This window comes from Myotis daubentonii, chromosome 17 (assembly GCF_963259705.1).
Source record: "Myotis daubentonii chromosome 17, mMyoDau2.1, whole genome shotgun sequence".
Lineage (NCBI taxonomy): Eukaryota > Metazoa > Chordata > Mammalia > Chiroptera > Vespertilionidae > Myotis > Myotis daubentonii.
This window is the reverse complement of record NC_081856.1, coordinates 10,906,083-10,933,340: the sequence shown is the minus strand read 5'-3', so window position 1 is coordinate 10,933,340 and position 27,258 is coordinate 10,906,083. Positions and strand designations below refer to the sequence as shown.

The following is a 27,258-nucleotide window of genomic DNA, read 5'->3' as shown; positions in this document are numbered from 1 at the left end:
ACAAAAAAGCAAAAGTGCTCTCATACAACTTCAATTCTGGTGGAAGGAGAAAGACAAACTAAATGATATGTAAAATAATAAAATAAAATTTAAAAAGGTGGTCACAGAGAAATATGAAGTAGGGAAGGGGAAAGAAAGTGTGCAATTTTAAACAGGGTGATTGGGGAAAGTCTGACCCAGATAATAGAAGTGCAAGCAGAGAAAAGGGGAGGATAGGGAGGATCAACAAGGAAAGAGCAGCTAATAGCAGATCCTGCAGGGCTTTGGACCTCAGCTGTAAGTTTGTGTTTTTTGTTTTTTGGTATTTTTTTTTTTTGTTTTGGGGTTTTTTTTTTGTTTTTTTTACTTTTTATTATAAGTGAGATGAAAAAACATCACAGGATTTGGAACAGAGAAGTGGCTTATTCTGAATTTTTTAAAGAATCCCTTTGACTCCTGCATGGAGAAGGCAATATTTGGAACATACTTATACTGAGAAAAATTGTTGTTTATCTGAACCTCAATTTTAATGGAGTGTCCTGTATTTTTATTTGCTAATTATGGCAAACCTAGGTAGGAGGCCACTGCAATTATCCAGGCAAGAGATGATGGTGACATAGTATAAGAGCAGTGGAGATAATGGGAAATGGTCAAATTATGGGTATATTTGAAAAGAAAGAGCCAAGTGAATTTTCTGATTAATTGGTTTTCAGCATTGGAGAAAGAGAGGAGTCATGGATGACTGCGAAGTTTGGTCTTTTGTTTGCATGGTTTTTTGTTTGAGCTAATGAAAAGATGAAGCTACACTTAGATGGAAAAGGCTATGGCTAAAGCAAGTCTGGAGGGAATATTAGGAATTCCTTTTGATACACATTTAAGATACAGAATTATTATATACTAGAGGCACAGTGCACGACATTTGTGCACTGGGGGGGGGGAGGGTAAGGGGGGAGGTGGTCCCTCAGCCCTGTCTGTGCCCTCTCGCAGTCTGGGACCCCTGGGGGATGTCTGCCTGCTGGCTTAGGCCTGCTCTCCATGGTCAGGCAGATATCCCCCATTGGGTGGACATCCCCGAGGGGTCCTTAGCACTGCTGTGGAGGCAGGAGAGGCTCCCGCCACCACTGCTGTGCTCGCCAGCCCTGAGCCCTGCTTCTGGCTGAGTGGTGCTCCCCCTGTAGGAGAGCACTGACCACCAGGGGGCAGCTCCTGTATTGAGCATCTGCCCTCTGGTGGTCAGTGTGTGTCATAGCGACCAGTTGTTCTGCCTTTTGGTTGAGTTGCATATTAGCCTTTTATTATATAGGATTCTACACTTAAAATTTTACCTTTAAAAAGTTTTCAACACCTGAAATAATATAAAATAAGTATTGAATGTAAACTGTAATTGAAAAATAAATTTTAAAAAATGCAGCCAAAACCGGTTTGGCTCAGTGGATAGAGCGTCGGCCTGTGGACTGAAAGGTCCCAGGTTCGATTCTGGTCAAGGGCATGTACCTGAGGTGCGGGCACATCCCCAGTAGGGGATGTGCAGGAGGCAGCTGATCGATGTTTCTAACTCTCTATCTCTCTCCCGTCCTCTCTGTAAAAAATCAATAAAATATATTTTTAAAAAAATGCATATAAAAATGTCAAAAACTGAAAACTACTGTAATGTCCCTCAGTGAGGCCTCACTAAAAAGAATGTTATGACCTAGCTGGTTTGGCTCAGTGGGTAGAGTGTCGGCCTACAGACTAGAGGGTCCCTTGGTTGCAGGCTCAATCCCTGGCCAGTCGATATGTCTCTCACATTGATGTTTCTCTCTCTGTGTCTCCCTTCCTTCCACTTTCTCTAAAAATCAATGGAAAAATATCCTCAGGTAAGTATTAACAATAACAAAAAAAGGAATGTTATACAATCATTAAAAACTATGAATGTAACTGTTAATTATATGGAAAGTTTTAATTATATGGGAAATTATATTTGCACAATGCACTGTAAATTGTTAAGAAAAAGGATCATACAGTTCCATCTTTAAAAAACCCCCACTATATGTGTATATTTGCATTGGAAAAAGCCTAGAAGAAACACAACAAAATGTGAATTGTTAATTTCTGCATGGTAATATAAATGGTTGTTGTGTAGTTTCTTTGTACTTTTCTCAATTATTATGATTTTGCATTGACTATGTGTATTAATTTTATAATTTAAAAAGCATTATACCGAAACCGGTTTGGCTCAGCAGACAGAGCGTCGGCCTGCGGACTGAAAGGTCCCAGGTTCGATTCCGGTCAAGGGCATGTACCTGGGTTGCGGGCACATCCCCAGTAGGAGATGTGCAGGAGGCAGCTGATCGATGTTTCTCTCTCATCAGTGTTTTTTTTTTTAATTAAATCTTTATTGTTCAGATTATTACCTGTGTTCCTCTTTTTTCCCCCCATAACTCCCCTCCTCCCAGTTCCCGCCCCACCCTCTGCCCTCACTCCCCACCCACTGTCCTCATCCATAGGTGCACGATTTTTGTCCAGTCTCTTCCCGCATCTCCCACCCCTTTCCCCCCCAAGAATAGCCAGTCCATTCCCTTTCTATGTCCCTGATTCTATTATGATCACCAGATTATTTGTTCACTTGATTCTTAGATTCACTTGTTGATAGATGCATGTTTGTTGTTCATAATTTGTATCTTTACCTTTTTCTTCTTCTTCCTCTTCTTAAAGGATACCTTTCAACATTTCATATAATACTGGTTTGGTGGTGATGAACTCCTTTAGCTTTTCCTTATCTGTGAAGCTCTTTATCTGACCTTCAGTTCTGAATGATAGCTTTGCTGGATAAAGTAATCTTGGTTGTAGGTTCTTGGCATTCACCACTTTGAATATTTCTTGCCACTCCCTTCTGGCCTGCAAAGTTTCTGTTGAGAAATCAGCTGACAGTCGTATGGGTATTCCCTTGTAGGTAACTGAGTTTCTTTCTCTTGCTGCTTTTAAGATTCTCTCTTTGTCTTTTGCTCTTGGCATTTTAATTATGATGTGTCTTGGTGTGGTCCTCTTTGGATTCCTTTTGTTTGGAGTTCTCTGCACTTTTTGGACCTGTAAGTCTATTTCTTTCACCAGGTGGGGGAAGTTTTCTGTCATTATTTCTTCAAATATGTTTTCAATATCTTGGTCTCTCTCATCTTCTGGCACCCCTATAATTCTGATGTTGGTACGCTTGAAGCTGTCCCAGAGGCTCCTTACACTATCTTCGTATTTTCGGATTCTTTTTTCATTTTGCTTTTCCAGTTGGGTGTTTTTTGCTTCTTCGCATTTTGAATCTTTGCCTTGATTCTTGCGCTCCTCTGGTCTGCTGTTGGGTGTCTGTATAATATTCTTTATTTCAGTCCGTGTATGCTTAATTTCTAGTTGGTTCTTTATCACAACATCGAGGGTCTCATTAGATTTCTTGAGGATCTCACTACATTTATCGGCGGTCTCTCCAGTCTTTTCGAGGGCCTTACTAAGTTTATTGGCAGATTCTAGACAGTTCTTGAGAGACCTTAAAAGTGTGGTTTTGAGCTCTATATCTTCCATTTCTGACATTTGCGTCCTGTTTCTTTGTCTCCGCATTTTTTTATCTTTTCTTGGTGCACCCCCTAGTGGTCTTTGTGCGCAGTCTTGTAGTTAAGCCTTGATTGTTGTCGGTAATACCAGGGGTGATTTGACCTCCAGGCTAACTGGCTATGAGAGTCAGCTGTGTCTGCAGTGGGAGAGCTTCTGTGCTGTATCTCTAGGGCGGTGCTAATCTAGCTTTTGCCTGAGGCTATCCGGCAAATGGCTCTGGGCAGGGCTTGGGTGGGGCGGGTCCCCAGGGATCTACAGGGCTGGTGGAGCGAGCAGTTATGGCTGCTCTCAGTTCGGTCCCTAGGGGCTCTGCCTCACAGAGTCCCAGCAACTGCTGCAAACCTTGGAGAGAAAGCTGCCTTCGAGTTCCGACTGAAGCCAGGCAGTCCCGCTTCTCCCGTTTGAGTCTGAGTCCCTAGAGACTCACCCAGATCTGGAGGTCAGAGTCTGAAACTCCCTTCTGATTGAAAACAACAACCTCCCCCTCCGCCGCCAGCCCGCTCCTCGCACACTCCGCACCTGAGTATTTCACTTCAGCACTGCGCCTCCTCTGAGTCTGGGTATGATATTCTCTTTCCTCCTAGTTGTAGAATTTCCACTCAGCCAGCCTTCCTGTGGTTCTGGATGATGTCCGTTCTGTCTTTTAGCTGTATTTTTGATTGGTTGTTCGAGGCAGCAATCTCCGGTGTTAACCTATGCCGCCATCTTGGTTTCTCTCTCATCAGTGTTTCTAACTCTCTATCTCTCTCCCTTCCTCTCTGTGAAAAATCAATAAAATATAAAAAAAAAAGTTAAAAAAAAAAGCTTTAAATGGCTGCCTACCCAATATAAGTGGAAGAGGAAAGAATAATATTTAAAGTCATATACTCTACCCTTCTGGCATGTTCACTTTTCTTTATGAATATTATTCCTGAACTAGTGGCCCAGTGCATGGATTCATGCACATTGAAAGGAAATTAATTAGAAGAAATACTTTAATATTGCTATTCACCCTTTCTTTATAATAGAAGTGTCAACCAAATTCACGATCGACAATGACAAATCAAAACATATGCATGCGATTGGTGCCAGCGAGAGCTTTATAGGTATTGCACATGCACAAGTCAACTTAGCCTTTGATACACACACACACACACACACACACACACACACACACACATAATAAATTTACTTAATTAGTCCTGTTTTCTGATGTAGCTAAACTTTTTCCAGCCCAGTGAAGCACCCCAACTTGTCTTTCAGGTAATTGTCAGCAACACAGCAGTAAATATCAACATGAAGCAGATTATCATTGTAGATCACACAGGGAGAACAAATACTTTAACTGCAGCAGTGTTTGACTATATTCTGTGCAATCATTTTGAAGTCATTTTGAAGGCCCACAATTTCTTACTTCTTTTCAGTCGGGTCAAGTTTCTAAGCTTTCTAAATCTCTGTTTTCAGGTTAATGAAAAGAAAATAGGATTCCACCAAGTCTCCTATCTACCTACTCTAGGACTTCTGTAAGGATCAAATGAGATGAGACACGGGAAAACACTTCACAGACATTGGGTTATAGTGTGAAATGTTTGCACCTGGCTATAAAGCAAGTCGTGTTCCTGAGCTGAAGAAACTGCAAGGAGGCTAGTTGTCGCTAGGGAGAGGAAGCTGGGCATTGCTATGTGATGTCATTACCCGCACCCACAGCTACCATTTCTGGGCTGGGCTGGTCTCTGGGCCGCATTTTGTGCCATAGGGTCTTGGCAGCATTGGCTGCGATTTGGTGGGATGTGGCTCTGGGGTGATGGCGGGGCCTGTGTCCCACTTGGGGGGAGCTGAGTGTTGCTTTGTGGGTACCAGGTCCGTGGTGCCATTACGCATCACAGCAGCTCCTGCACTGAGCATCTGCCACCTTGTGGTCAGTGTGCATCATAGCAACTGGTTGGATGGTTGGACACTTAGCATATTAGCCTTTTATATATATAGATTATATATATAGATAACAATGTATAAAAGGGGCTTCCACCCAAAAGGCATATGACTTTGTGATTTTGTTAAATATTATCAAATTGACTTCCACAGACATTATAGCAGTCATTTTAATTCTTTTAAAAAAAGCAAAGAAATAGAAATTTCAGAACATCCATAGAGCCAGCCAAAGGGTTTTCCTGTCTCTTTATTCTCCCTCCCACAATATTTAGAATGACCACACTTGCTTCAGCCTTTGGTTGGTGCAGCAGGTTGATCTGTATACCCCAAAAGGATATGTCTGTTATAAACTTTAGTACCTGTAAATATGACCTTATTTGGAAATATGGTCTTTGCAGATATAATTAAAGATCTTGAAAAGAGATCAGCCTGGATTTATGGTGGGCCCTAAAAACGCAGTGATTGGGGTCATAAAAGAGAGGGAGATTTGACACAACAGAGACACTCAGAAAAGGTAAGGTGAAGATGGAGGCAGAAATTGGAGTGATGCATCGATAAACCAAGGAACACCAAGGACTGCCAGCAACCACCAGTAGGAGGGAGGTATGGAAGGATTCTCCCTCAGAACCTCCAGAAGGAACCAACCCTGCTGACCCCTTGATTTCAGACTTTTGGCCTCCGGAACCGAGAATTCATTTGTGTGCTTTTCCCCCCACCTAGTTTGTGGCAATTTGTTACAGCAGCCTTAGGAGACTTAAAGAGCTGGCCTAGAATTGGTCTTTGGCAAGTAGTACTTCTTTCCTTTTCCAAAGTCTTTAGCGATTTCAGATAGGAGTGACCTGATTTAGGCAAGGAAGGGGCGATGGAAACTGAGGTTCATTCCCATGTCGCCTGACTACAAACAGGGTCAAGTTTGTTGTTGTTGTTGTTGTTTTTTCCTTAAGTGTGGCAGAAAAGAGGGCTGAGGGAAGAGCTAATCATAATTCCATTACCTCATTTGAGATGAGGTCATAGGTGAGTCTCTCCCTCTCTCTCTCTCTCAATCTTTTTTTGTAATAAAGTTGGAAAGTAAACATCAGTTTGCACGGGGATTTCTTTCAGGAATGTTGCAAATCTGACCTTACGTAAACTTTATAGCTAATCTTATTGATTTTCCACAAAAGAAGGAGAATCATTGGTTAGCCTCCCCTAATACCACAGTCAGGGACTGGGCCATGGCAGAGGGGCCTGGGACTATTGCCTCCACCCACCACATTCTAAGTAAGATGAGCAACAATAGTATTGTGTTCCAGCCCAGCCCAATATTGATCCCAATGGTGAGGGGGCTCCCTTCAGGGCTCCCGTAGTACATTGCTGCTCTTAGGATTTTCCGCTTTATATTAAAATTTTCCCTCTTAGTACAGGAAAGTAGTAATCAGTTAAATGCAAACTAAAATAACAACGGAAATGCCAGTTTTATACCTATGTTTTTGGTTTTAAAATAATAGTACTAAATGTGATATGGAGGTATGGGGTCATTTCTTTTTTTAAAACATATTTTTATTGCCGAAACCGGTTTGGCTCAATGGATAGAGCGTGGGCTTGCGGTCTGAAAGGTCGCAGGTTCGATTCCGGTAAGGGCATGTACTTAGGTTGCGGGCACATCCCCAGTAGGAAATGTGCAGGAGGCAGCTGATCAATGTTTCTCTCTCATCAATGTTTCTAACTCTCTATCTCTCTCCCTTCCTCTCTGTAAAAAATCAATAAAATGTATTTTTAAAAAACCCAAAACATATTTTTATTGATTTCAGAGAGGAAGGGAGAGGGAGAAAGAGAGAGAAACATCAATGATGAGAGAGAATCATTGATCGGCTGCCTCCTGCACACCCACTACTGGGGATCGAGCCTGCAACCCGGGCATGTGCCCTTGACCAGAATCAAACCCGGGACTTTTCAGTCCGCAGGCCGATGCTCTATCCACTGAGCAACACCAGTAGAGCATGGGCTCATTTCTTAAAACCAATATAATGACGTGTATTAAGAAACCTGGAGCCCTGGCTGGTGTGGCTCAGTGGTTGAGCGTTGTCCCATGCACCAAAAGGCCGCCAGTTTGATTCCCGGTCAGGGCACATGCCGGAGTTTTGGGCCTCCAGAGTTGGGGTGTGTGCAGTGTGCAGGAGGCAGCCAATACATGTTTTTCTGTTTCTCTCTTTCCTTCCCTCCCTTCCTCCCTCTCAAAAATCAATAAAAACATATTTTTTTAAAAAAGAAACCTGGAAAATATTAAAAACCTTTGACCCGGGAACTCCATCTCTAGGAGTCCATCCTAACATGATAATCAGAGCCATGGACCAAGGTTTATGTGTAAAGATGTTGATTGCAGCTTTATAATAGCAGGATCTGAAAACAAACTCATGTGCAACAAACCGTTGGGCCACAATGAAGTGAGCAACAGTATGTCCATGCAGCTCTTTATATTGATGCTTATATATTTGGTTTAATAAAAATTTACTAAAAACTAATACATGAGGAAATTTCAAGCAGTACAGAAATGTACAAAATAAAGGGACAAGCCCCTCTGTGTGAGTGCTATGAGGAAAAAGAAGTTTTCTCTTTCCACTGGGTTGCCAAGCCTGGAAAATATGAATATGGGGCTGCCAGTGGCCACCCTCCCCACAGCACCTGAGAGTGCAGCCGAGTGCCAAGCACGGAGGAACTGGCTGACACCGGAAGAAGGGAGGCCTGAGAGGCAGCTCTGCTTCTGATCCCTAGAGATCCCGGTTTCTGCAGGTCTCCCTAAACTGTTAAACAATCTGATAAACAGTTCTTCTGCCTGGACTTTTATTTAATTTATTTTAAAAAAATATATTTTATTGTTTTACAGAGAGGAAGAGAGATAGAGAGAAACATCGATCAGCTGCCTCCTGCACATCCCTCACTGGGGAAGTGCCCACAACCCAGGTACATGCCCTTGACCGGAATCGAACCCGGGACCTTTCAGTCTGTAGGCCAATGCTAGGCCGATGCTCTATCCACTGAGCCAAACCAGTTTCGGATAGACTTTTAATTAAATGCGTAGAGTCATGATAACAGAACTGCGCCAGCCCTGGCCGGTTTGCTCAGTGGTTGCAGGGGTGGGCAAACTTTTTGACTTGAGGGCCACAGTGGGTTCTTAAACTGGACCGGAGGGCCGGAACAAAAGCATGGATGGAGTGTTTGTGTGAACTAATATAAATTCAAAGTAAACATCATTACATAAAAGGGTACGGTCTTTTTTTTTTTTTTTAGTTTTATTCATTTCAAACGGGCCGGATCCGACCGAAGGAAGGGTGTGTTCGATTCCCAGGCAAGTGCACATACCGGTTGGGGGTTTCCTGCCCGGGGCACATGCAGGAGGCAACCAATCCATGTCTCTCTCTCCCTCTCCCCACTTTCACTTTGTCTAGAAATCAATGGAAAAAATATCCCCAGGTGAGGATTCAAACAAACAAACAAAAAAACTGGGCCAGCTGCTTTATTGGAATAAAATTATGTGGTTTGTACTGTAATCCAACAATCAATTAATTCTTCCAACTGGAAATGAAGTCCATTTGGCATGAACCGGGCTTTGTTAAACCACTAAAGGCTCCTAAATAGTCACCTTTCTTGCCTGACCTGTTTGGACTTAATCCCCCCAGCGCCCCTTCTTCCCCCGGGCTCCCGCGGACTCCAGGCTCCAAGAGCTAAAGCGTGTTTGTTTTTCACACAGAAGTTTCTGTGATTTCACTGCACACGCCGAGCCTTCCGCATCTCAGCCGGTTCCTCCACGGCGGGCAACCCGGCCCTAGGCTGGCGGAAGGGCTCAGACTCCTCGTGGAGCCTCACGAAGCGTCGTCCAGCGCCTCGCGGCTTACCGACTCCACGCGCTCCCCGGACTCCTCCCGAAGTCGCGGTCGGTGACCGCTTCTCCGCCAGCGAACCCGATCCCCGCCGTCCACCCGAACCCGCGCCGCCCGGCCCTCTCCTGGCTCCTCCCACCGGGCCGGCTCCTTCCAGAATCGCTCAGTCTTCCTCGCAGGAAACTCAGGCCGCTCACCCCGCCCAGATCCCGCCCACGTCGCCCGGGCCCCACAAGTGTCGCGCCCTCAGGGCTGCCCTGGGCCCGTCCACCCAGCCCCCACCTCCCAGAACGAGAACTGCCCACCTGGGCGGTGCGCGGGGGAAACCGCGCCGCCAGCCCCGCCCAGGCTCCGCCCACCCACCTCAGGCCCCACCAGGCCCCGCCCATCCATCACAGGCTCCACCCAGTCCCCGCCCACCGGCCCCAGGCTCCACCCAGGCCCCGCCCACTAGCCACAGTCCCCACCCAGGCTCCGCCCACCCATCCCAGGCTCCACCGCTCGGAACTGCACCAGCGGCCCCAGGCTCCGCCCACTTCGGCTGGAGAACCCGAGCGGGCTGCTGCGCGCCAGCTCCGTCCCCGAAGCCCGCCTGCGGGGCTGGTCTAGTCGCCCGCCTCAAGCCCGTGCCCTGGCCCAAGCCACCATGGATGGGGATGTCCCCACCGCGGCAGCCGCCCCGTACCAGCCGGCCAGCCCCCCGCGGGACGCCTGTGTCTACAACAGCTGCTACTGGTGAGGGGCGCGGGCGCAGCACCCAGCATCTCCCGGGCTTGCTCCGCTGCAGCCGGGCCCCGCCTCCGCCCGGCCCCTTCCCGGGGTGCTCTGGGCCCCGACTGGCGGGTTTTCTGGTTTGGCGGGAGGAGGCAGCGGGAATGGTAGCCTCGTCTCCCGGTAGAACGTGATCTGGGTGGGGGTGGGGAAGGGCGGATTTCTCCGGGAATGGTTGGGTCGGGGGCGCATTACTTCTGCTGGGCGCTCTCCGCTGGGACATTTCTCAGCAGATTTCAGGGCTTGAGGGCAAGGCAGGGGAGTAGTTGGAGCTGGAGGGTGGAACGCAGAGAGCCTTTTGGAAATTACTCTGCCGAAACCGGTGTGGTTTCACACCGATGTGAAGGTCGTTTTAATTTTGGAAGATAATGCAGGCACAGAGATTTTGCAATAACTTTCCCAGGGTCACCCAGTTAATAGCAGCCCGGAATCCAATTCAGACCCTCTTGTACCAAAAAACCATGGTCTTAACCACCCTGTTGTCGTTATAATAATGGTTATACTTCCATAGCACTTGCTATATGCCAAGCATTGTGCTGAGTGGTCTATGCAAACGAATTCATTGAAGTCCCACAATTACCCTAGGAGATAGGTTCCCCTTGTTATACCCATTTTAAAGATGAGAACACTGAAGTAACATGTCTAAGGCCACATAGCTTGTGAATAAGGAATGGGGATTTACACGTAGAATTTGGCTTGGACTCTGTCCAAGGCCACCTCTGTGGCTGAGTGACCACGCCCACCTTGGTCCTTTGACTCCCACACCTACCCTTCTCTTGCCTGTGTGACTCCTTCCCCACTTCAGTCCCTGCACAATTGTGAAACCTTAGGGCCATCTAAAACTACTGTTCCCTCCTTCAGCTGGTCACCAATCTGGTGCCACCAAGAGCTTAACAATTTGTTCAGCTCTGACTGCATGTCAGGCCCAGTGCTAAGTTCTTCCATCCATGCCTAGGACACAGGTTCTGTTTATAACCATCGTCCTAATTTTTTAAATGAAAAAGATGAGCTGCAGAGAAGCCTGTTGTTTGTCCAAGATGACACATCTAGCATGTGGTAGCCCTGAAACTGAATGTCTGTAATGCTGGAGTCCATGCTTAACTACTACACTTTTTGTCTGCCCTGCTCTCACCTAAATTTTATTAGTTCTTATCCCTAATGCCTGTTCATTGATTCATTCATTCATTCATTCATTCAGTAAATGTGTATTCGGCATTTGGTGTGTGCAGTGCACGACTCTAGGCACTAGTGATACAGGGGTGAACAAAATAGACAAAGTACCTGGTAAGATCTGATGTGTTTTTTTTTTTTTAATGTTTTTGTTGGGGTAAGCAGACAAAACAAGTAAACCATGTTTGGGTGGTAAGTGCTACAAGACAAATAAAACCAGGTCAGGTGGAGACTGGCTTTTTTATATTAGTATATTTAAGGAAGACATTGCTGGTAAAGTGGTATTTGAATAGAAATCTGAAGAAAAAGAGGGCGGGAGCTTCATGGATATCGGTGGGACATTCCAGGCAGAAGGAACAGCAGGGGCAAGCGCTCTGAGAAGGAAGTGTGCAATGAATATTCCAGGACTAACAAGGAAGTTGGCACAGTTGGAGTGGAGCGGTTTGATGGGAGAATGGTAGGAGATGAATGTTTCTCCAGTAGATCATCTTTTAGTTTCGTCAGCCATAGGCCAGACTCTCCTTGGCTAGCTCTTGGGGACCTGCTCCAGTGCTGCCTACCAGGCCATTCTGCCAGCTGTTCCCTGTCCTGCCAAGTCTTTAACTTTAGCTGGTTTCACACGACTCAGTGCCATCCTGAATTTGAATGAGCTGGAGAAACCTGGGAGCTTGTAAAACATGCGGCTCTTAGGGTCCCACCCCAGCCTCTGGATGTATGAGCAGCACAGTGGAGGAGTTTGAGCCCATTGATCACATTTCGAGGAATACAGGCAGAGACAACAAAGTCTGCCCCTTGAGCATAGCAAGTCCTCTGAGATCTGGTCACTGCCTGTTCCTCCAATCCCATTTTGAACCTGCCTTCTCCGCTGCACTGCAGGGTTTTGCACCTTGTCGCCTTTGATATCTTGAATGCCTTAAATCTTCGTGTGGCGGCTGTCCTGTGTATTGTAGGAAATGTAGCCCATCCCTGGCCTGTACTCACTAGAGATCCGTAGCATCCTCTCCCAAATTGTGATCACCAAAAATGCCTCCAGGCTTTGCCAAATTTCACCTGGGGGTCAAATCGCCTCTGATTGAGAACCAGTGCTTTGCCCTGGCTGCACACATTCGGTAGGTAGACCTTACTGCCTTTGCGCCTGTGGGTTCTTCTAACTTGAAATACATGCCACCTCCACTTCTGTCGGCTTCCCTCAGATGCTCCTTACCTTTTAAGACCCAGCTTCATGATAACAGTGGTGGCCGCTTTCTGTGTGGCGCTGTGTGGTTTGTGGAGCATTTTTCCTTCCTGCATGCTTCTCTGACTAAACCCGTCACGAGTAACCCTTCCTTGCAGAATCCTGGCCCTAATGCTGCTTTGTTAGCTTTTCTGCTGCCAAAATAATCAACTGGCAGGTTGAGAAATGATCATCATCCCCCACTTTTTCTAAACCAGTGAAATGGGTGCCAGGACTCACATTACACCAGGGGCTCTTTCCATCCCAGGGTTTCCAAGTATATAAGGCCCTTTGTTTTATTAACATCACAAGTTTCATGAAATCCTCCTACATGATATTAACTTTCTTGAAAGAAAAAGGACAGTAGAAATGGACTATAAGTTCAGTATCTCTTTTGTTTAAATTTGTTTCTCCTGTGTAACATTCACACATATTTGAAAAATTAGGCCCACTATGTCCAAACCACATGTGTATTCAGCCTACGAGTATGCTCCCTCTTCTATGCTCTCTTTGCATCTTTCATGGCCTTGGATGCTTGCTTATTTATGGATCTGTATGTCTCCTCTCACTGTCTGTGAGCTCTGATTTATCAGATCTTCCAAGCACTTAGCATAGCGTTTTGTATATCACAGGCTCTTGAAGATGTTTGTGGCCAACTCTCCAAAATGTCTGTAGGCAAGACAGACAAATGTCTTTTCAAAACTTGGTCTCAAAACATCCAGATTTTTTAAAATGTTAGATACGATAGGTAATATGTCCCATCGAAACAGTACATTTTTGTTGCTCCATATGACATATCCTGTGGAAGTAGTTAGTAGCAATCTCCTGGTGTTACCTCTACCACCTCTTTTTCCATAAGGTTTCTTAGGTATTTTAATTAAAAACAAAATCATCGGAGAAAAACACAGAAGCTCAACTTCGGTGCTTTAAGCCGAGTCTTACGTAACATTGAGACAGGTAGACAAGGGCAAGACTCCTGCATAAAAAAAGTGTTTATTTCCATAAAATGGTGACAGCCCTCCAAGCTGTTTCTGCCTTGTTTGTCTTTGGGTCGCATGGTGCAGGTGGCTGGAAGTTAGGCTTTGACAGATGGGGTCACGTGTGTGAACAGAGCATTGGTGTAGTTCGTTTTGAGCAAAGGCACCGTGTGGTTCACCGGAGAAAGGAACCCAAGAGCTGACCTGTGAGTACTGCCAGCAGGGGCTGTGCTTGCCTGTGCGGGAGTGACTGTGGCTGCTAGTGTGGCTTGGTTGGACGCACTGGGCGTTGCTTTACTTAGGCGGTTCTGCAGATGGTTAAAGGCCTCTCTTATAGAAGGGAGTTTTATCTGGGGCAGAGGTATGGGAAGATAGATTTCAATTCAGTACGAGAAAGAACTTTCTGGAAGTCAGGACTTCCTCCGTACCAGAGGGACTTGGGGAATCACACTCAGAGGGGCTTCCCCCAAAAGAATTCCTGGGCATACCCCATACCTGCCCTGACCTTGCCGCTCAGGAGCCCTGCTGCCCCCCACACACACCTGTCCCATTCCTTAAGGAGCAGGCACCTGGTGTTACTAAGATGTGTGGAGTATTTCTAATATATGTGATTATGCCCATTTTACAGATGAGAAGGGCAGACACTCAGCTCAGGATGTTCATAGTTTCTTACTTAAAAAGTGTGTGAGTTGGAATTCCAACTGTATCTCACATTCCTGGACCCAATGCTTATAGAATATTAGACATTCTATTTTTAATTGATTTTTAGATAGAGAGAGAGCAAATGGGAGAGAAAGAGAAAGAGAGAGACGTTGACTTGTTGTTCCACTTATTTATGCATTCACTGATTGCCTCTTCTGTGTGCCCTGAGCAGAGATCGAACCCACAACCTTGGCATATCGGGACGACACTCTAACCAGCTGAGCTACTGGCCAGGGTTTGTAGAATATTGACGCCGCGTTTTATCAGTTATAAAATGCCTCCATACACACACACTGCTGGGGGAGGTACTGATCTCTATGTATGCAGAGGGTCCACACAGGATAGGCTGGGTAACAGCTGGTTGGGGATGTTTTAGAAGAGGTTCAAATGTTTGCGACTTGTTGGATTAGATGGCATTTAAGGTCTCTTCCAACTGTTTCATGTCATCATCAGTCTTTTGTTCAGATTTGAAAGACACGGAGTGTTCTTGCTTAATTATACTGATTAGATAATTATTTTATTCCAGTGAAGAAAATATTTGGAAGCTCTGTGAATATATCAAGAACCACGACCAGTATCCCTTAGAAGAATGCTACGCTGTCTTCATATCTAATGAGAGGAAGATGGTAAGTTGGTGAGTGACTGCAGAAAGAAAACAAGAGATTTAGGACAGTAGATGCTAACTATAGAGTGGGTTTAATACTATTTTAAAATGTGCTTTGTCAAATACAGCAGCATCTTAACATTTGTTTTTGGATGAGATTTTTTTTACCTTCCACGGTACAGTTGAGTTAAGAGAGTTTAGTTTCTCACTTGTCGGTAGGGAAATATGTGATGTGTGTTCACACAGATGAAATCCTTTTCTCTAGGAGTTTAATTAGAACTACAGTGAACATATATGAAGTATTAAATAAAAGTAAGTCCTTCCTATTTTATTTTATTTTTTTTTAAATATATATTTTATTGATTTTTACAGAGAGGAAGGGAGAGGGATAGAGAGTTAGAAACATCTATCAGCTGCCTCCTGCACACTCCCCACTGGGGATGTGCCCGCAACCAAGGTACATGCCCTTGACTGGAATCGAATCTGGGACCCTTGAGTCTGCAGGCCGACGCTCTATCTGCTGAGCCAAACCGGTTAGGCAGTCCTTCCTGTTTTATAAAGCACGTTTGCAAGGATCGCCTCATTTGATCCTAATGAGAACCCTGTGAACTAGGCAAGTTTCAGACAACGGTCTCCGCTTTATAGGTGAGGAAATAGAGACCCGGGGAGGTTTCATGAATAATTAAGCAGGAAAAGCAAGACTTGAACCTGCCAGGCCTTCTGATTCCTCATTCGGGTCTCCTTCTACTCCCCAGGGACCATCGTATAATTAATTTTTGCTTTTTCATTTTTAAGGACACAGACATATTTGGATTTCTTACCCATTCGTTCTTTCACCTGGATTGTTGGTTCTTAGAAATATTTTATTTTTTTGTGTATGTGTTGCTTTAAAGAATTTAGTGGTGGTTTAGCTAAAAGGGTGGCTTATGCAATTTATTGTTTTTGTAGATTCCTATCTGGAAACAGCAGGCAAGACCTGGAGATGGGCCTGTGATCTGGGTAAGATGGTCAACATAGAGAGCGTCTGATGCATTATTAGTATGGTGATCCCTGAGGGCTCTTTAAGTTTTAGTAGAGCAGAAAGGATAGGGCAGTAGAGAAAGGCTAAATATAAATTGACTTTTGAGAATAGATGTTAGTTGGCCTAAGGTAGAAGCGCTTACAGGCATGTTTGTTTTAATTTTGAAATTATTTCAGGAATGATTTTATTTTTTGTTTGTTTTGTTGTTTTTATTAATCCACACCTGAGGATATTTTTTCCATTAATTTTTAGAGAGAGTGGAAGGGAGGGGGAGAGACAGAGAAAAACATCAATGTGAGAGAGAGACACATCAATTCGTTGCCTTCCGCATGTGTCCTGACCAGGGCCAGGGATCAAGCCTGTAACCGAAGTACATGCCCTTGATCAGAATCAAACCCAGGACCCTTCAGTCTTCGGGCCAATGCTCTATCCACTGAGCAGCACCGCCTAGGGCATTACAGGAATGACTTTAAATGGTCTGTGTGGCAGATATATTTGTGACCTCCCAGACTACTATCCTTTTAGCACTGGGAAGGATTTTAGCAATATCTAGTCCAGCTGCAAATGAGAATTATCTGGAAACTGTGTTAAAAATACTGTACAGCCCTGGCTGGTTTGGCTCATTGGATAGAGTGTCAGCCTGGTGACTAAAGGGTCCCAGGTTTGATTCCGGTCAAGGGCACATGCCTGGGTTATGGGCTCAATCCCCAGTAGGGGGCATGCAGGAGGCAGCTAATCAATGATTCACTCTCATCATTGATGTTTCTATCTCCCTCTCCCTCTTCCTTCCTCTTTGAAATCAATAAAAATATGTTAAAAAAATACTGTACAAATTTCTGATATAGTTGATCTAGAGAAGGATTTAGGAATTAGTGTTTTTAACAAACTCCTGAGTGAACACTCCTGAGTGAACATGATGGCATGAACGGAAAAACACATCTGTTCCAACCCCTTCATTTTTCAGGTGAAGAAACAAGCCCAGAAAGGCAAAGCGAGTAGCTCAAGGCCATCTAGCTGGTCAGTGACGGAACTGAGTCTCAGCCCTGGGTCCTTTCCAGTACGCGTCGTGCGTCACCCTCACCCGGCCCCGGGAAGAACAGAATTGTTTATGCTAGTAACCATGAAGATAAAGTAAAAGAAAAACTCCATTCATGACCATTTAACGAACATGTAGTTTCTGATACTTATTTAAAATAAGATGCCATTTGAATTGGCTTCATTGATTTATTTAACATATGTTTATTGGATAACTATTACCGGTACATGTCAGGCACAAAACAGGCTAAAGTCCTTAGCTTCACAGAGCTCACGTTTTCGCTTCTTTCCGCTGCGGGCGATGTGCTGCTCTGACACTAAAGCCCAAATCCAGCGGTGTTGGGTGTAGGGTTTGGAGCTCGGGTTTAGAGTCAGACACAGTGGGGTGCAGCCCCAGTCTCTCATTGATGGCTGTGTGAACTGGACGTGTTGTGTACCCCTTTTTTCAGTGTCCTCTCTGGTCAGTGGGTTTGGGAGGCTTCGATGAGGTAATGCAGGAAGCATCATCCAGGTATTCGGTACGGTGCCTGGTACTGTGCTCGATAAGCGGTAGCTATTGTTGTTAGCGACACCGCATAACCCCTGTTGCAGACGGTCCATCTCATTAATGACCATCCTCATTAATGACCCGCTCAGCTGATTTGAGTCAGGGTCTTGCTTCCCGTCTTAGGGAAACTTGCAGGGCAAGGACCTGTGGTCATGCCCCTCTTTTTAAAAGCATTTACCAATAAATAAATAAGTAGATAAGTAAATAAAATAAAATAAGGCATTACATAATCTCATTAGTTCTCCCAGTACTCTATGAGGTACATGCTACAGCTACCTTCATTTTATAAAAGGGTAACTGAGTCTGGTAAGTGGAAGGGCTTGAGTAGGCGAGCCACCTTCAGAGTGCCCTTACTGCCTGCTCTCCTGCCTCCTGCAACCATTGACTTGTGTTTCCCACTCCTCTGGGAACTCCCTGAGGGTGAGGAGCTGTCGTTCTCACCTCTGTGTCTATATTTCAACAGCACAGTTTCCCACAAACAATAGGGAAGGGAGTGTGTACTGCAAAGCAACTGTAACACGAGTTAGATGTCAAGAGAGAAACAGATTTTAGAAGGTAGCTGTGCTCACCACTATACCACTAACGCCTTGAGAAACAGAATTTGGATGAGGCAGAGACTGCTGCTGGCAGACGATGGGAGATGATTAAAAAAACAACACGGACTTATGGGGAAGAGAGCCTTTGAGTTGGAGCTTGAGTGATGGGTGTGGAAAGAACCGTGGGGAAGGTTGCTGCAGATGGGGGTGGGGATAAGATGAACAAGCGCAGGGAAAGGAAACCGGACTGTTACGGGGGAGCCACTCTTTGATTAAACCTGGAGGGTCAGATGCATTAGGAGGGGAGTACAGGGAATGAGCATCCATTTCTGAAGCTGTTTCTGCTTTCCTAAGATAGAATTGGAGCCAGAGGAAGCACTTTAGGCTCTAATGGTACATCCCGAGTCTCAATAAATGAATGATCATTCCCACCTCACAGAGTCAAATGAAATAACATTCACGTACAGAGCTTTATAAGCTCTGAAGTACTAGAAACGTAACATGATATTATGAATGTTATCCTAATACTAGAGGCCTGGTGCATGAAATTTGTGCACTGGAGGGGGGTGGGTGGGTCCCTCAGCCCAGCCTGTGCCCCCTCACAATCCAGGACCCCTTGGGGGGATCAGGCCTAAGCCGGCAGGCGGACATCCCTCTCGTAGTCCAGGGCTCTCACAGTCTCGGACCCCTTGCTTCTTACCGCTCACCTGCAGTGGAGGCGGGAGAGGCTCCTGCCACTGCTGCTGCGCTTGCCAGCTGTGAGCCCAGCTTCTGGCTGAGCGGTGTTCCTCCTGTGGGAGCACACTGACCACCAGTGGGCAGCTCCTGTGTTTAGCATCTGCCCCCTGGTGGTCAGTGCATGTCATAGTGAATGGTCATTCTGCTGGTTGTTCCACTATTCAGTTGATTTGCATATTAGGGTTTTATTATATAGACTAGGGGCCCGGTGCACGAAATTCGTGCACTGGGTGTGTGTGGGGAGGGGAGTGTCCCTCAGCCCCGCCTGCCCCCTCTCACATACTGGGAGCCCTCAGGCGTTGACCCCCATCACCCTCCAATCGCAGGATCGGCCCCTTGCCCAGGCCTGATGCCTCCGCCAGAGGCGTAGACCCCCATCACCCTCCAATCGCCTGATCGGCCCCTTGCCCAGGCCTGACGCCTCCGCCAGAGGTGTCAGGCTTGGACAGGGGACCCCCATCTCCCCCCGATCACTGGCTCTGGCCCCTGCCCAGGCCTGAGGCCTCTGGCCCAGGAATCATGCCTGGGCAGGGGACCCCCATCTCCCTCTGATCGCTTGCTCCACCCCCCGCCCAAGCCTGACACCTCTGACCCAGGCTTCAGGCCTGGGCAAGGGGACCATCATATCCCCCCAATCCCCGGCTCTGCCCCCCACCCAGGCCTGATGCCTCGGCCAGAGGAGTTGACCCTCATCACCCTCCGATCACCAATCACCGGATCGGCCCCTTGACCAGGCCTGAGGCCTCTGGCTGAGGCGTCAGGCCCGGGCAGCGGGGACCCGCAGCTGCAGCGGCCCCGCGATCGTGGGCTCCGCTTTAGGCCCAGGCAAGGGACCCCTAGCTCCTGGGACTGCCAGCTTTGACCGTGCCCAGCTCCCATTGCTGGCTCCACCCCTACTTCCTGCTATCACTGGCCAGGGCGGCAAAGGCGCCTGATTCTCCGATCACGGCTGGGAGGCAGGGCAAAGGCGGCCCCAGGGCCGCCTTTGCCCTGCCCCCCAGCTCTTAGCTCCCCCCTGGGTTTCCGATCACTGTCAGTGGCAGGGGGCTTCTTCCTGCTTTCCCTTTCGCCTCCCTGCATTGTGCCTACATATGCAAATTAACCGCCATCTTGTTGGCAGTTAACTGCCAATCTTAGTTGGCAGTTAATTTGCATATAGCCCTGATTAGCCAATGAAATGGGTATCGTCGTACGCCAATTACCATTTTTCTCTTTTATTAGATAGGATAACTGAACTTTTAATCTCGCAGTGCTGTTCTCTGTGGTAGCGTTTTTGCTTTGAGGAACTCAAAGCACCGAACTGCCCTTAATGTTCCTTGATAACCACCCTGACATCCCTTTTGGCAGCGCCTGGTGTTCGGGAGTGAGAGTGAGGATTCACGTACAGTGTCCGAGCTGTGCGCACAAAGCTCTCTTTATTCCTTAATGGTTACACATGAGGTTTTAGCTGATTGAAACAAGACAAAACAAACAAAAAAAAACCCAACCAAAAGCCAAATTTTTGTTTCTTTCAGCTACCAATCTAGTATAAAACAGTCCCCTTTGTTAAGAGTTGGGAGGATATTCTTGCAGACTCTATCCTCTGTATTCATATGCATGCGTATGTACTTCTGAATGCATGTGTGTCCACATAAACTTTAAAAACATAATATGCATATTCTGCAATTTGCTTCTTCCACCCAGCTATATATAACATGGGCATTTTTCTGTTTTCCACATTAATTTACCCAAATCTTTTTAACAGCTACTCCATCCTATGGCTGCATGCATCACCACTTGTGGTGGGCTTTTGTTTTTTTCTGAATTTCCACTATTATAAACAGTGCTGCAGAGATTTTATATATGTATAAATACACACACACACACACACACAGCTTTACTTGTGTATTGCCATTGCTCTCTAGGGCGGATTCCTCGAGGTAAAATTGCTGGGTCAAAGGGTTTCTGATATATATGAACATTTCCACTGTTTATTGAACTGTTCCCTGTCACTGGGCATTTGGTCTGTGTTCAGGATTTTGTGTTTGCTTTATTTTATTTTGCTCTTACAAAGAGGGCTGTATTCGTCTTGTATCTGTTCTTGGGACTGTATACGCATTATATCTCAGACAGCCGTGGAATTCACCATCATAGAGTAACTTGGTTAACTTCGGCAACTTTTACCTCCAGGATTACCATGTTGTCTTGCTTCATGTTTCAAGTGGAGGACAGAGCTTCATTTATGATCTCGACACTGTCCTGCCATTTCCCTGCCTCTTCGACGCTTATGTGGAAGATGCCTTTAAGTCCGATGAGGACATCCATCCCCAGTTTAGAAGGTGAGGAAATTCGGGATGAGTTTTCCTACTTTCTGACGTGAGGCCTTGACAATGATATAGAGTTGTTTTGTGTCTTTTTGCATTTGCTTAGTAAAGATTGCTTATCTTGGTGTCACCATTGAGTTGATATTTGAGGATGATGTGCTACACAGAAGATAAAAAATGTTTCAAAGTTTTAAAGGCTGTCCATTGTATAAAAGGTTGGCAGTCTTTTAGAAATGTGTGTGATAAGATCTCAAACATTTTCTTAGTCATTTGGGGGATTTCTTTCATACTCTTGCTTTTGAGGGGGTGGTGGGGTGTGTGTGGTGTGGGGATAGGATGCCTTATGATGCCAAAGTTGAGAAGGCCGTCATGGCAGCACCGGAAAATAATATGTTTTGCCCCCGATACCAGATGTATTTCGTGCCTTCGTAGTTCTGGATTTCATTTGCTCATTTCTCATGGCTTCTTTGAGAGGTAACAAGCCACACACACAGACACACACACACACTTGCATATTACTAATAGTACAAAAATGCCTGCTTAGTTTTGTGCATGTCATAGAAAATGAGTCTTTATAAAAAATGAGCTAGAATTTCAACTGTGATACCTCCCTGCGATGAATGAATGCTGATTTATCTGCAGGAAATTTAGAGTTATCCGCGCAGATTCTTACTTGAAGAACTTCGCTTCTGACCGATCTCACATGAAAGATTCCAGTGGGAACTGGAGAGAACCTCCTCCGTCATATCCCTGCATTCAAACTGGAGGTGAGCCAGCGACGCGCCCTTGGAGGCATTGCCAGTCCCTGTGCAGATCAGCCTTTTCCCTTAACCAAGGACAAAAACCTCACTGCTTTTTGGGTAAACCCTCTGAGTGGTAAAGAGGTGAGAGGAAGCGTGGTCCTGTGTTTTTATTAGATTCAGAAATCGAGGCACAGAGCACAGGACTGGAAGGCATAGGCCTCATGGGAGAGGAAAGGTGTTGGGAGTAGACCGTGCCACCTGCTGGAGTATAGGATGTACTTACTGCTGGGACATTGGCCTTTAAGAGACCTGCCTGTTTGTGCCATTTAACACTGGGGCTGGTGGCACCTTGCTGTGGTGGGAAAAGTGCATCCCGGTGATGGATGAAGTGTCAGATCCCTGGCGCTAGAACAAAATCTGCATTAGGAGGAGGTGAGAGCTAGCAGGTTTTATTGTACCACTCACCCGGTTTTATGTGCTTTTAGGCATCAGTCCAGTTAATAATTCCTTGAGATTTGAATAGATGAAGAGTTCTTCACCCTAGTACTATTGTTTGGCATTCACATGAGTTGAAACATTATTTATGGTTGAGAGTAATTCACAACATCGCCATTGATTGGTGAGGTCATCCCCTCACATGGCTGATACTCTCTGTGGAAAGTGCTCTGTAAGCTGTGCAACAGCCAGAAAAATGGAGCAGATATAAGAAATATTCAGAGTTCAGCAAGGAAGAAAGTAAGAGCATATTTGGCATATTTGAAGGGAGTGCACTAAGAGAGGAATCAAACTCTGATTTTTGAGGGTCTCTGTGAGAAGCTCTCGTAATTTAAAAAATGTATATTGGACTTGCTTTTCGGTCCACCAGCCTGCCGTCCAGGCTCAGCATCAGAATGGGACCGAGCCTTGGTTAGGCGAGGCCTTGGTTAGGCCTACCCCTCAGTCTTGGGCGGCCTGCTGTAGGGGCGTGGTCTGGGGCAGTGCGCTTTGCAGCTTCCCGGCTCCTGGATGTGAACTCAGAGCCTTGTGCACAGCAGACGTTCAGGAAACACCGCCTCCTCAGCCCTGATGGTCTCTGAGCCATTCCTTAGGGTTGATGACTACCCTGTCATAGTGCCGTTTTGTGCCAGGCTTCGTGCCATCCCCTTTACATATTAATTTACTTCCCACCACAGCTCAACGAGTTCAGCTTTATTTTCCACGTTGGATAGGTGCATAGACTGAAGTGCGTGCAGGTTGAGCCCTTTGCCTAAGGTGCATGGCTAGAAAGTGGTAGGGTCAGCACACTGTGCTAAAGAAAGGTTTTTTTATGGGGAGGAGAAGGTGTCTTTTTTTTTTTTTTAATGCTATACACTTTTTTTTAAATGTTTTTATTGATTTTTAGAGAGAAAGGAAGGGAGAGGGATAGAGAAACGGAAACATCAGTGATGAAAGAGAATCATCGATTGGCTGTCTCCTGCACTGGGGATCAAGCCCACAGCCTGAGCGTGTGCCCTGGCTGGGAATCAAACCATGATCTCTTGGTTCATAGGTTGACATTCAACCACTGAACCACACCGGCTGGGTGATTGATCTTCTTAAGCAAGAATACCTGAAGATAGTAATAATTTTTTATTTAATTATATTAAAGGGCCCAGAAAACAAATACTATTATATGTTAGAAGTTGAGGTTTCCGTTAGCAATTTGTTAAAAATGTTAGTTGACCTACTTACTGACACACATGGGGCATGGTATCGATCCCAGGTAAGCAAGAGCTTTGGCCCATCTCTCCTTGGAGGTTCCTGTCTGTGCTTTATTTCGGGTACTTGGTCATCCTGCATCCCCAGCTTTCTGATGACTTCAGTGAAACTGCTGGTTCTGCTGATTATCTAGTTGTTTTTATTGTAATTTCTTGAAGAAACAGTCTGGGAGAAACAGTCTGGATTTTCCTAATGGTGTCTCTTTGTATCCTCTGAATTTCCTGTAAATTGGCAGTTTGATTATTCATGCATTTTTTTAAAAATTTAACTTTATTTTTAAATAACTTCAGACTTCTAGAGAATTTGCTAAAATAGAACAAAGTTCCTATATACATTTTACTCAGATTCTGAGTAAACTGTAATGTAATCATTGAAACCAAGAAAATTATACAATTGATAAGAAAAATATTGACATCATACTATGAACTTAGTATGTAAATTTTGCAAGATTTCCCACTAATGTTTTTTTCTGGTCCAGGCTATTAGGTTTAGTTATTATGTCTCCTTGGTCTCCTTCAATCTGTGACAAGTTCTTTCTTTCTCTTATAAGTTTTAAACTTTTGAAGAGTACTGGTCAGTTATTTTGTAGGGTATTCCTCGGTTTGGGTTTTTGTACTGTTTTGTCCTGATTAGATCAAAGTTTCACATTTGCGACAAGAATACCACAGCAGTGATCTTGAACCCTTACCCGTTTGAATAAATCCCCCTACTTTTGGTCTTCTGGGTGGTTTTATTGCTGTTAAACCCAAATTGTATTTTCAGTGGACATTTCTTTCATGTACTTTTTTAGATTCCAAAATGAACCTGAATGATTTTATCAGTATGGACCCCAAGGTAGGGTGGGGAGCTGTTTACTCGCTGTCTGAATTTGTACATCGTTTTGGCAGTCAGAACTACTGAACTTGACATCTGGATGTAGAACATGGAGCAGTGCTGGGACACGAACAGTAAACTTCCTGGTACATTTGGTTTGCAACTGTGTTTTCTTCTTTTAATTCATTTCACTTGAAACATGAATGAACAAAAACAGAAAAACTTCTTTTTTTCATCTGTCAGGTTGAAATTTGATGTAGTGTATATATTTGCCAAGATAGTCCTAACGGCTCATTTGTTAAAACATGTGATGACTTATGCCAGTAATTGCTTTCGCTGTGATAGAGGGGTAGACTTTGTGTCTGTTCTGGATGTTAAGTTCTTCTCCAGCTATACTGTAAGCTCCTGGCGGGCAGGGCTGTGTGGCTCATTGCACAGTGGATCTCTAATACCCACGAAAGGTGGCCAGATGATGTTTGGGATTGTGTGGCTGCTTGAAGAGGGCTGATACTGTGAGCTGAATCAGCAGGAAGTATTAGTCTTTTTGGACTATTAAGTTCTTTAAAAAGATTATCGCTCTCTCAGGTTTGAATGTAGTTTGGCCTATTTGTATGTGTGTTTTTTTAAAAAATAAAATAAAATTGATTTAAAATCAATTTTGATTTTAAAGATTTTGTGTCATTTTTGATGACTTGAGAGATGCCCAAGAATATTCTTATTTGTAGATGGAACTATGGCTTTAAAATACATTTATCAATCTTCCTTCTTGAAGATGTGTTGGAAATTTGGCTTTCATCATATAATTCCAAACAAAAGATGTTTGGTGTTAATCCAGCATATAGCGGCGACTCTCATTCATGTTTTCCTGATTCTACTGTAAAAAATAAGTAATTTCTTATAGCAAGGATGCCCAAGCTTTTGATCTTAAATGAGTTTTCTGCTTATTAAAAAACTTAATTTAATATAAACTTCCTACCTTGTGCTCTGGAGGGACAACTGAAATGACTTACTCAAGGATCAACCAGTCTAAGGAAATATCAGGTATCCATTGGTTTCAGCTGACCAGGAAGATTCTGGGAGAATGAATGTTTGTTAGAGGAATACAAATACAACCTCTTAAGTTATTTTATAATTTAGGGCTAAATATAGACCTCAAACTTGTATATCTTGTTGACCTTCAAATGGTGATTTGAAAAGTATGTGGCTAAAATGAAGAAGATAAAATTTGGCAGGCTGCACCATGGAAATACTTTGTCCTGAACGAAATGTTTTCCGAGGGACCAAAGGATGGTCATCTGATTTACAAATTGCTTTTTTGTTGTTGTTGCTAATGTATAAGCAGGTTTTCTCTATGGATTCAAAATTATGTCTAGTGCAGACAAATCAGACAGTGTGTGTGTGGTAGTTTGACCTCTGCTACCTTGCCTTGAAGTTGAAAAACCCTGTCCCCTAACCAGGGTGGGAGCAAGGTGTATCATTTTAAGCCTGTTAAAATATCCAGGGGCCACAGTCTTAACTTGTAAGTAGCAATAGAGGACATTTATTGTTTCTGTTTACTTAGCACTCCTACAGTGCCTTTTGGGGAACCCCCTCTTTGCACATTTCATGTAGTCCTGGGGACCCATAGATAAAGGCATACATATAGCCTGAACTGGGCCAGGCTTGGAACCCAGCCTTGGACAAGTCTAAGAATGACCTGGTACAGTCGTCTCCAGATTTGCTGTGTGGAGTTCCAAGAGAGCGTTCTCTCTCCATCAGGATTGCTAAGCTAGGGACCTGGGGGTTTGGGAGTCTGTGGGCTTCTTGCTGCCATAGGACAAGGGCCTGACTGCAGAGTGCAACCCAGCAGTACTGAGAGCAGAGCCATAGCTCCAAGGACATTTCCGAGGGCCCGGATCTGTCTGTTTCAAGCCAGTTCCAACTATTGAGCTATCCAGTTACATCAGCCAGCGGGTTCCCTTTTCTCGTCAGCGTGTGTGAATTGGATCACTGTCAGTTTGAACTGAAAGGTGGGTTGGTTCCCTTACAAGATTTTTGTTCAAAGTTGCTTATTTTATCAGGCTTAGCAACTTTTACTTTTGTCTTTCTGTGCTTAGTTTTTCTCTGAGGTCAGGTTTGTTTCTTTTTATATTCAACATATGTGAGTGAACAGAATAAATACTGCCTGGAAAGAGGAACTTTCAAGAAAGCAGGGGGCTGAAATACAGTTTGTAAGTTGACTATGAAAATAAGAAAAATAAAGTATATCTGAACATGTGACATACAGTGGAACAGGGATGCAAATATAGAAATATAAAGTGGTTCCCTCGTCAGCACTGACTATTCCTGATTGAAGACATTGCCATGACTTTTAAGGAAGGTTATGCCTTTTAGAAGAGGGGTTGATCAGGATGGAAATAATGGCAAACTCTTTTGTGTTTGTTCTCCATTTAATTTCTTAAATATTTTTGTTGATTTCAGAGAGAGGAAAGGAGAGGGAGAGAAACATCAATGATGAAACTCATTGATCGGCTGCCCCCTGCATGCCCCCCACTGGGATCAAGCCTGCAACCTGGGCATGGCCCTGACTGGGTATTGAACCCTGACCTCCTGGTGCATGGGTTGACAATCACTGAGCCACACGAGCCAGGATAATTATTAATTAATTACTTGGAAAATAGATGGTTCATACACATTGTACAAATTCAAATGTATAAAAGGGTATATGGTGAAAAGTAAACTTCCCTCCACTCTGTCCTTCAATTTTCTGACTTTGCTACCCAGAAACAACTTCTGTTTTCAGTTTCTTTTATATCGTACTAGGAGTTTTATTATGCCCATGTAAGCAATTTTTATTATGTATTAAGTTCTGTTTTTTATTCTCTCCACAAATGGCAACATTCTAAATAAACTGTTCTGAATTTTGCTTTTTAAAGTTAATATATTTGGGTATTTTTCTAATCAGTACATGCTGAACTTCCTCATTTTTTAAAAAGGTTACATAGTATTCTGTGGTATGCACAGTCCTTCATTTAACAGTCCTTTCTTT

General features: G+C 44.7%; 1 protein-coding gene across 3 annotated transcripts in view; it reads left to right on the top strand.

Annotated features, from left to right (window-relative positions):
* Positions 1 to 9,841: 9,841 nt before the first annotated feature.
* NTAQ1 (N-terminal glutamine amidase 1) overlaps positions 9,842 to 27,258 on the top strand; it is a 36,074-nt gene continuing 18,657 nt past the window's right edge. Inside the window, exons 1-6 of one of the 3 annotated variants that reach the window (XM_059672791.1) lie at positions 9,843 to 10,055; positions 14,680 to 14,779; positions 15,706 to 15,756; positions 20,804 to 20,952; positions 21,580 to 21,704; positions 24,208 to 24,886. In XM_059672791.1, the coding sequence (XP_059528774.1) occupies positions 9,967 to 10,055; positions 14,680 to 14,779; positions 15,706 to 15,756; positions 20,804 to 20,952; positions 21,580 to 21,704; positions 24,208 to 24,317 (624 nt within the window). In that variant the 5' untranslated portion in view covers positions 9,843 to 9,966 and the 3' untranslated portion in view covers positions 24,318 to 24,886. Of the gene's footprint in view, positions 10,056 to 14,679; positions 14,780 to 15,705; positions 15,757 to 20,803; positions 20,953 to 21,579; positions 21,705 to 24,207; positions 24,887 to 27,258 lie in introns of those variants that run through there. The other 2 variants (XM_059672792.1, XM_059672793.1) reach the window with 2 other exon arrangements.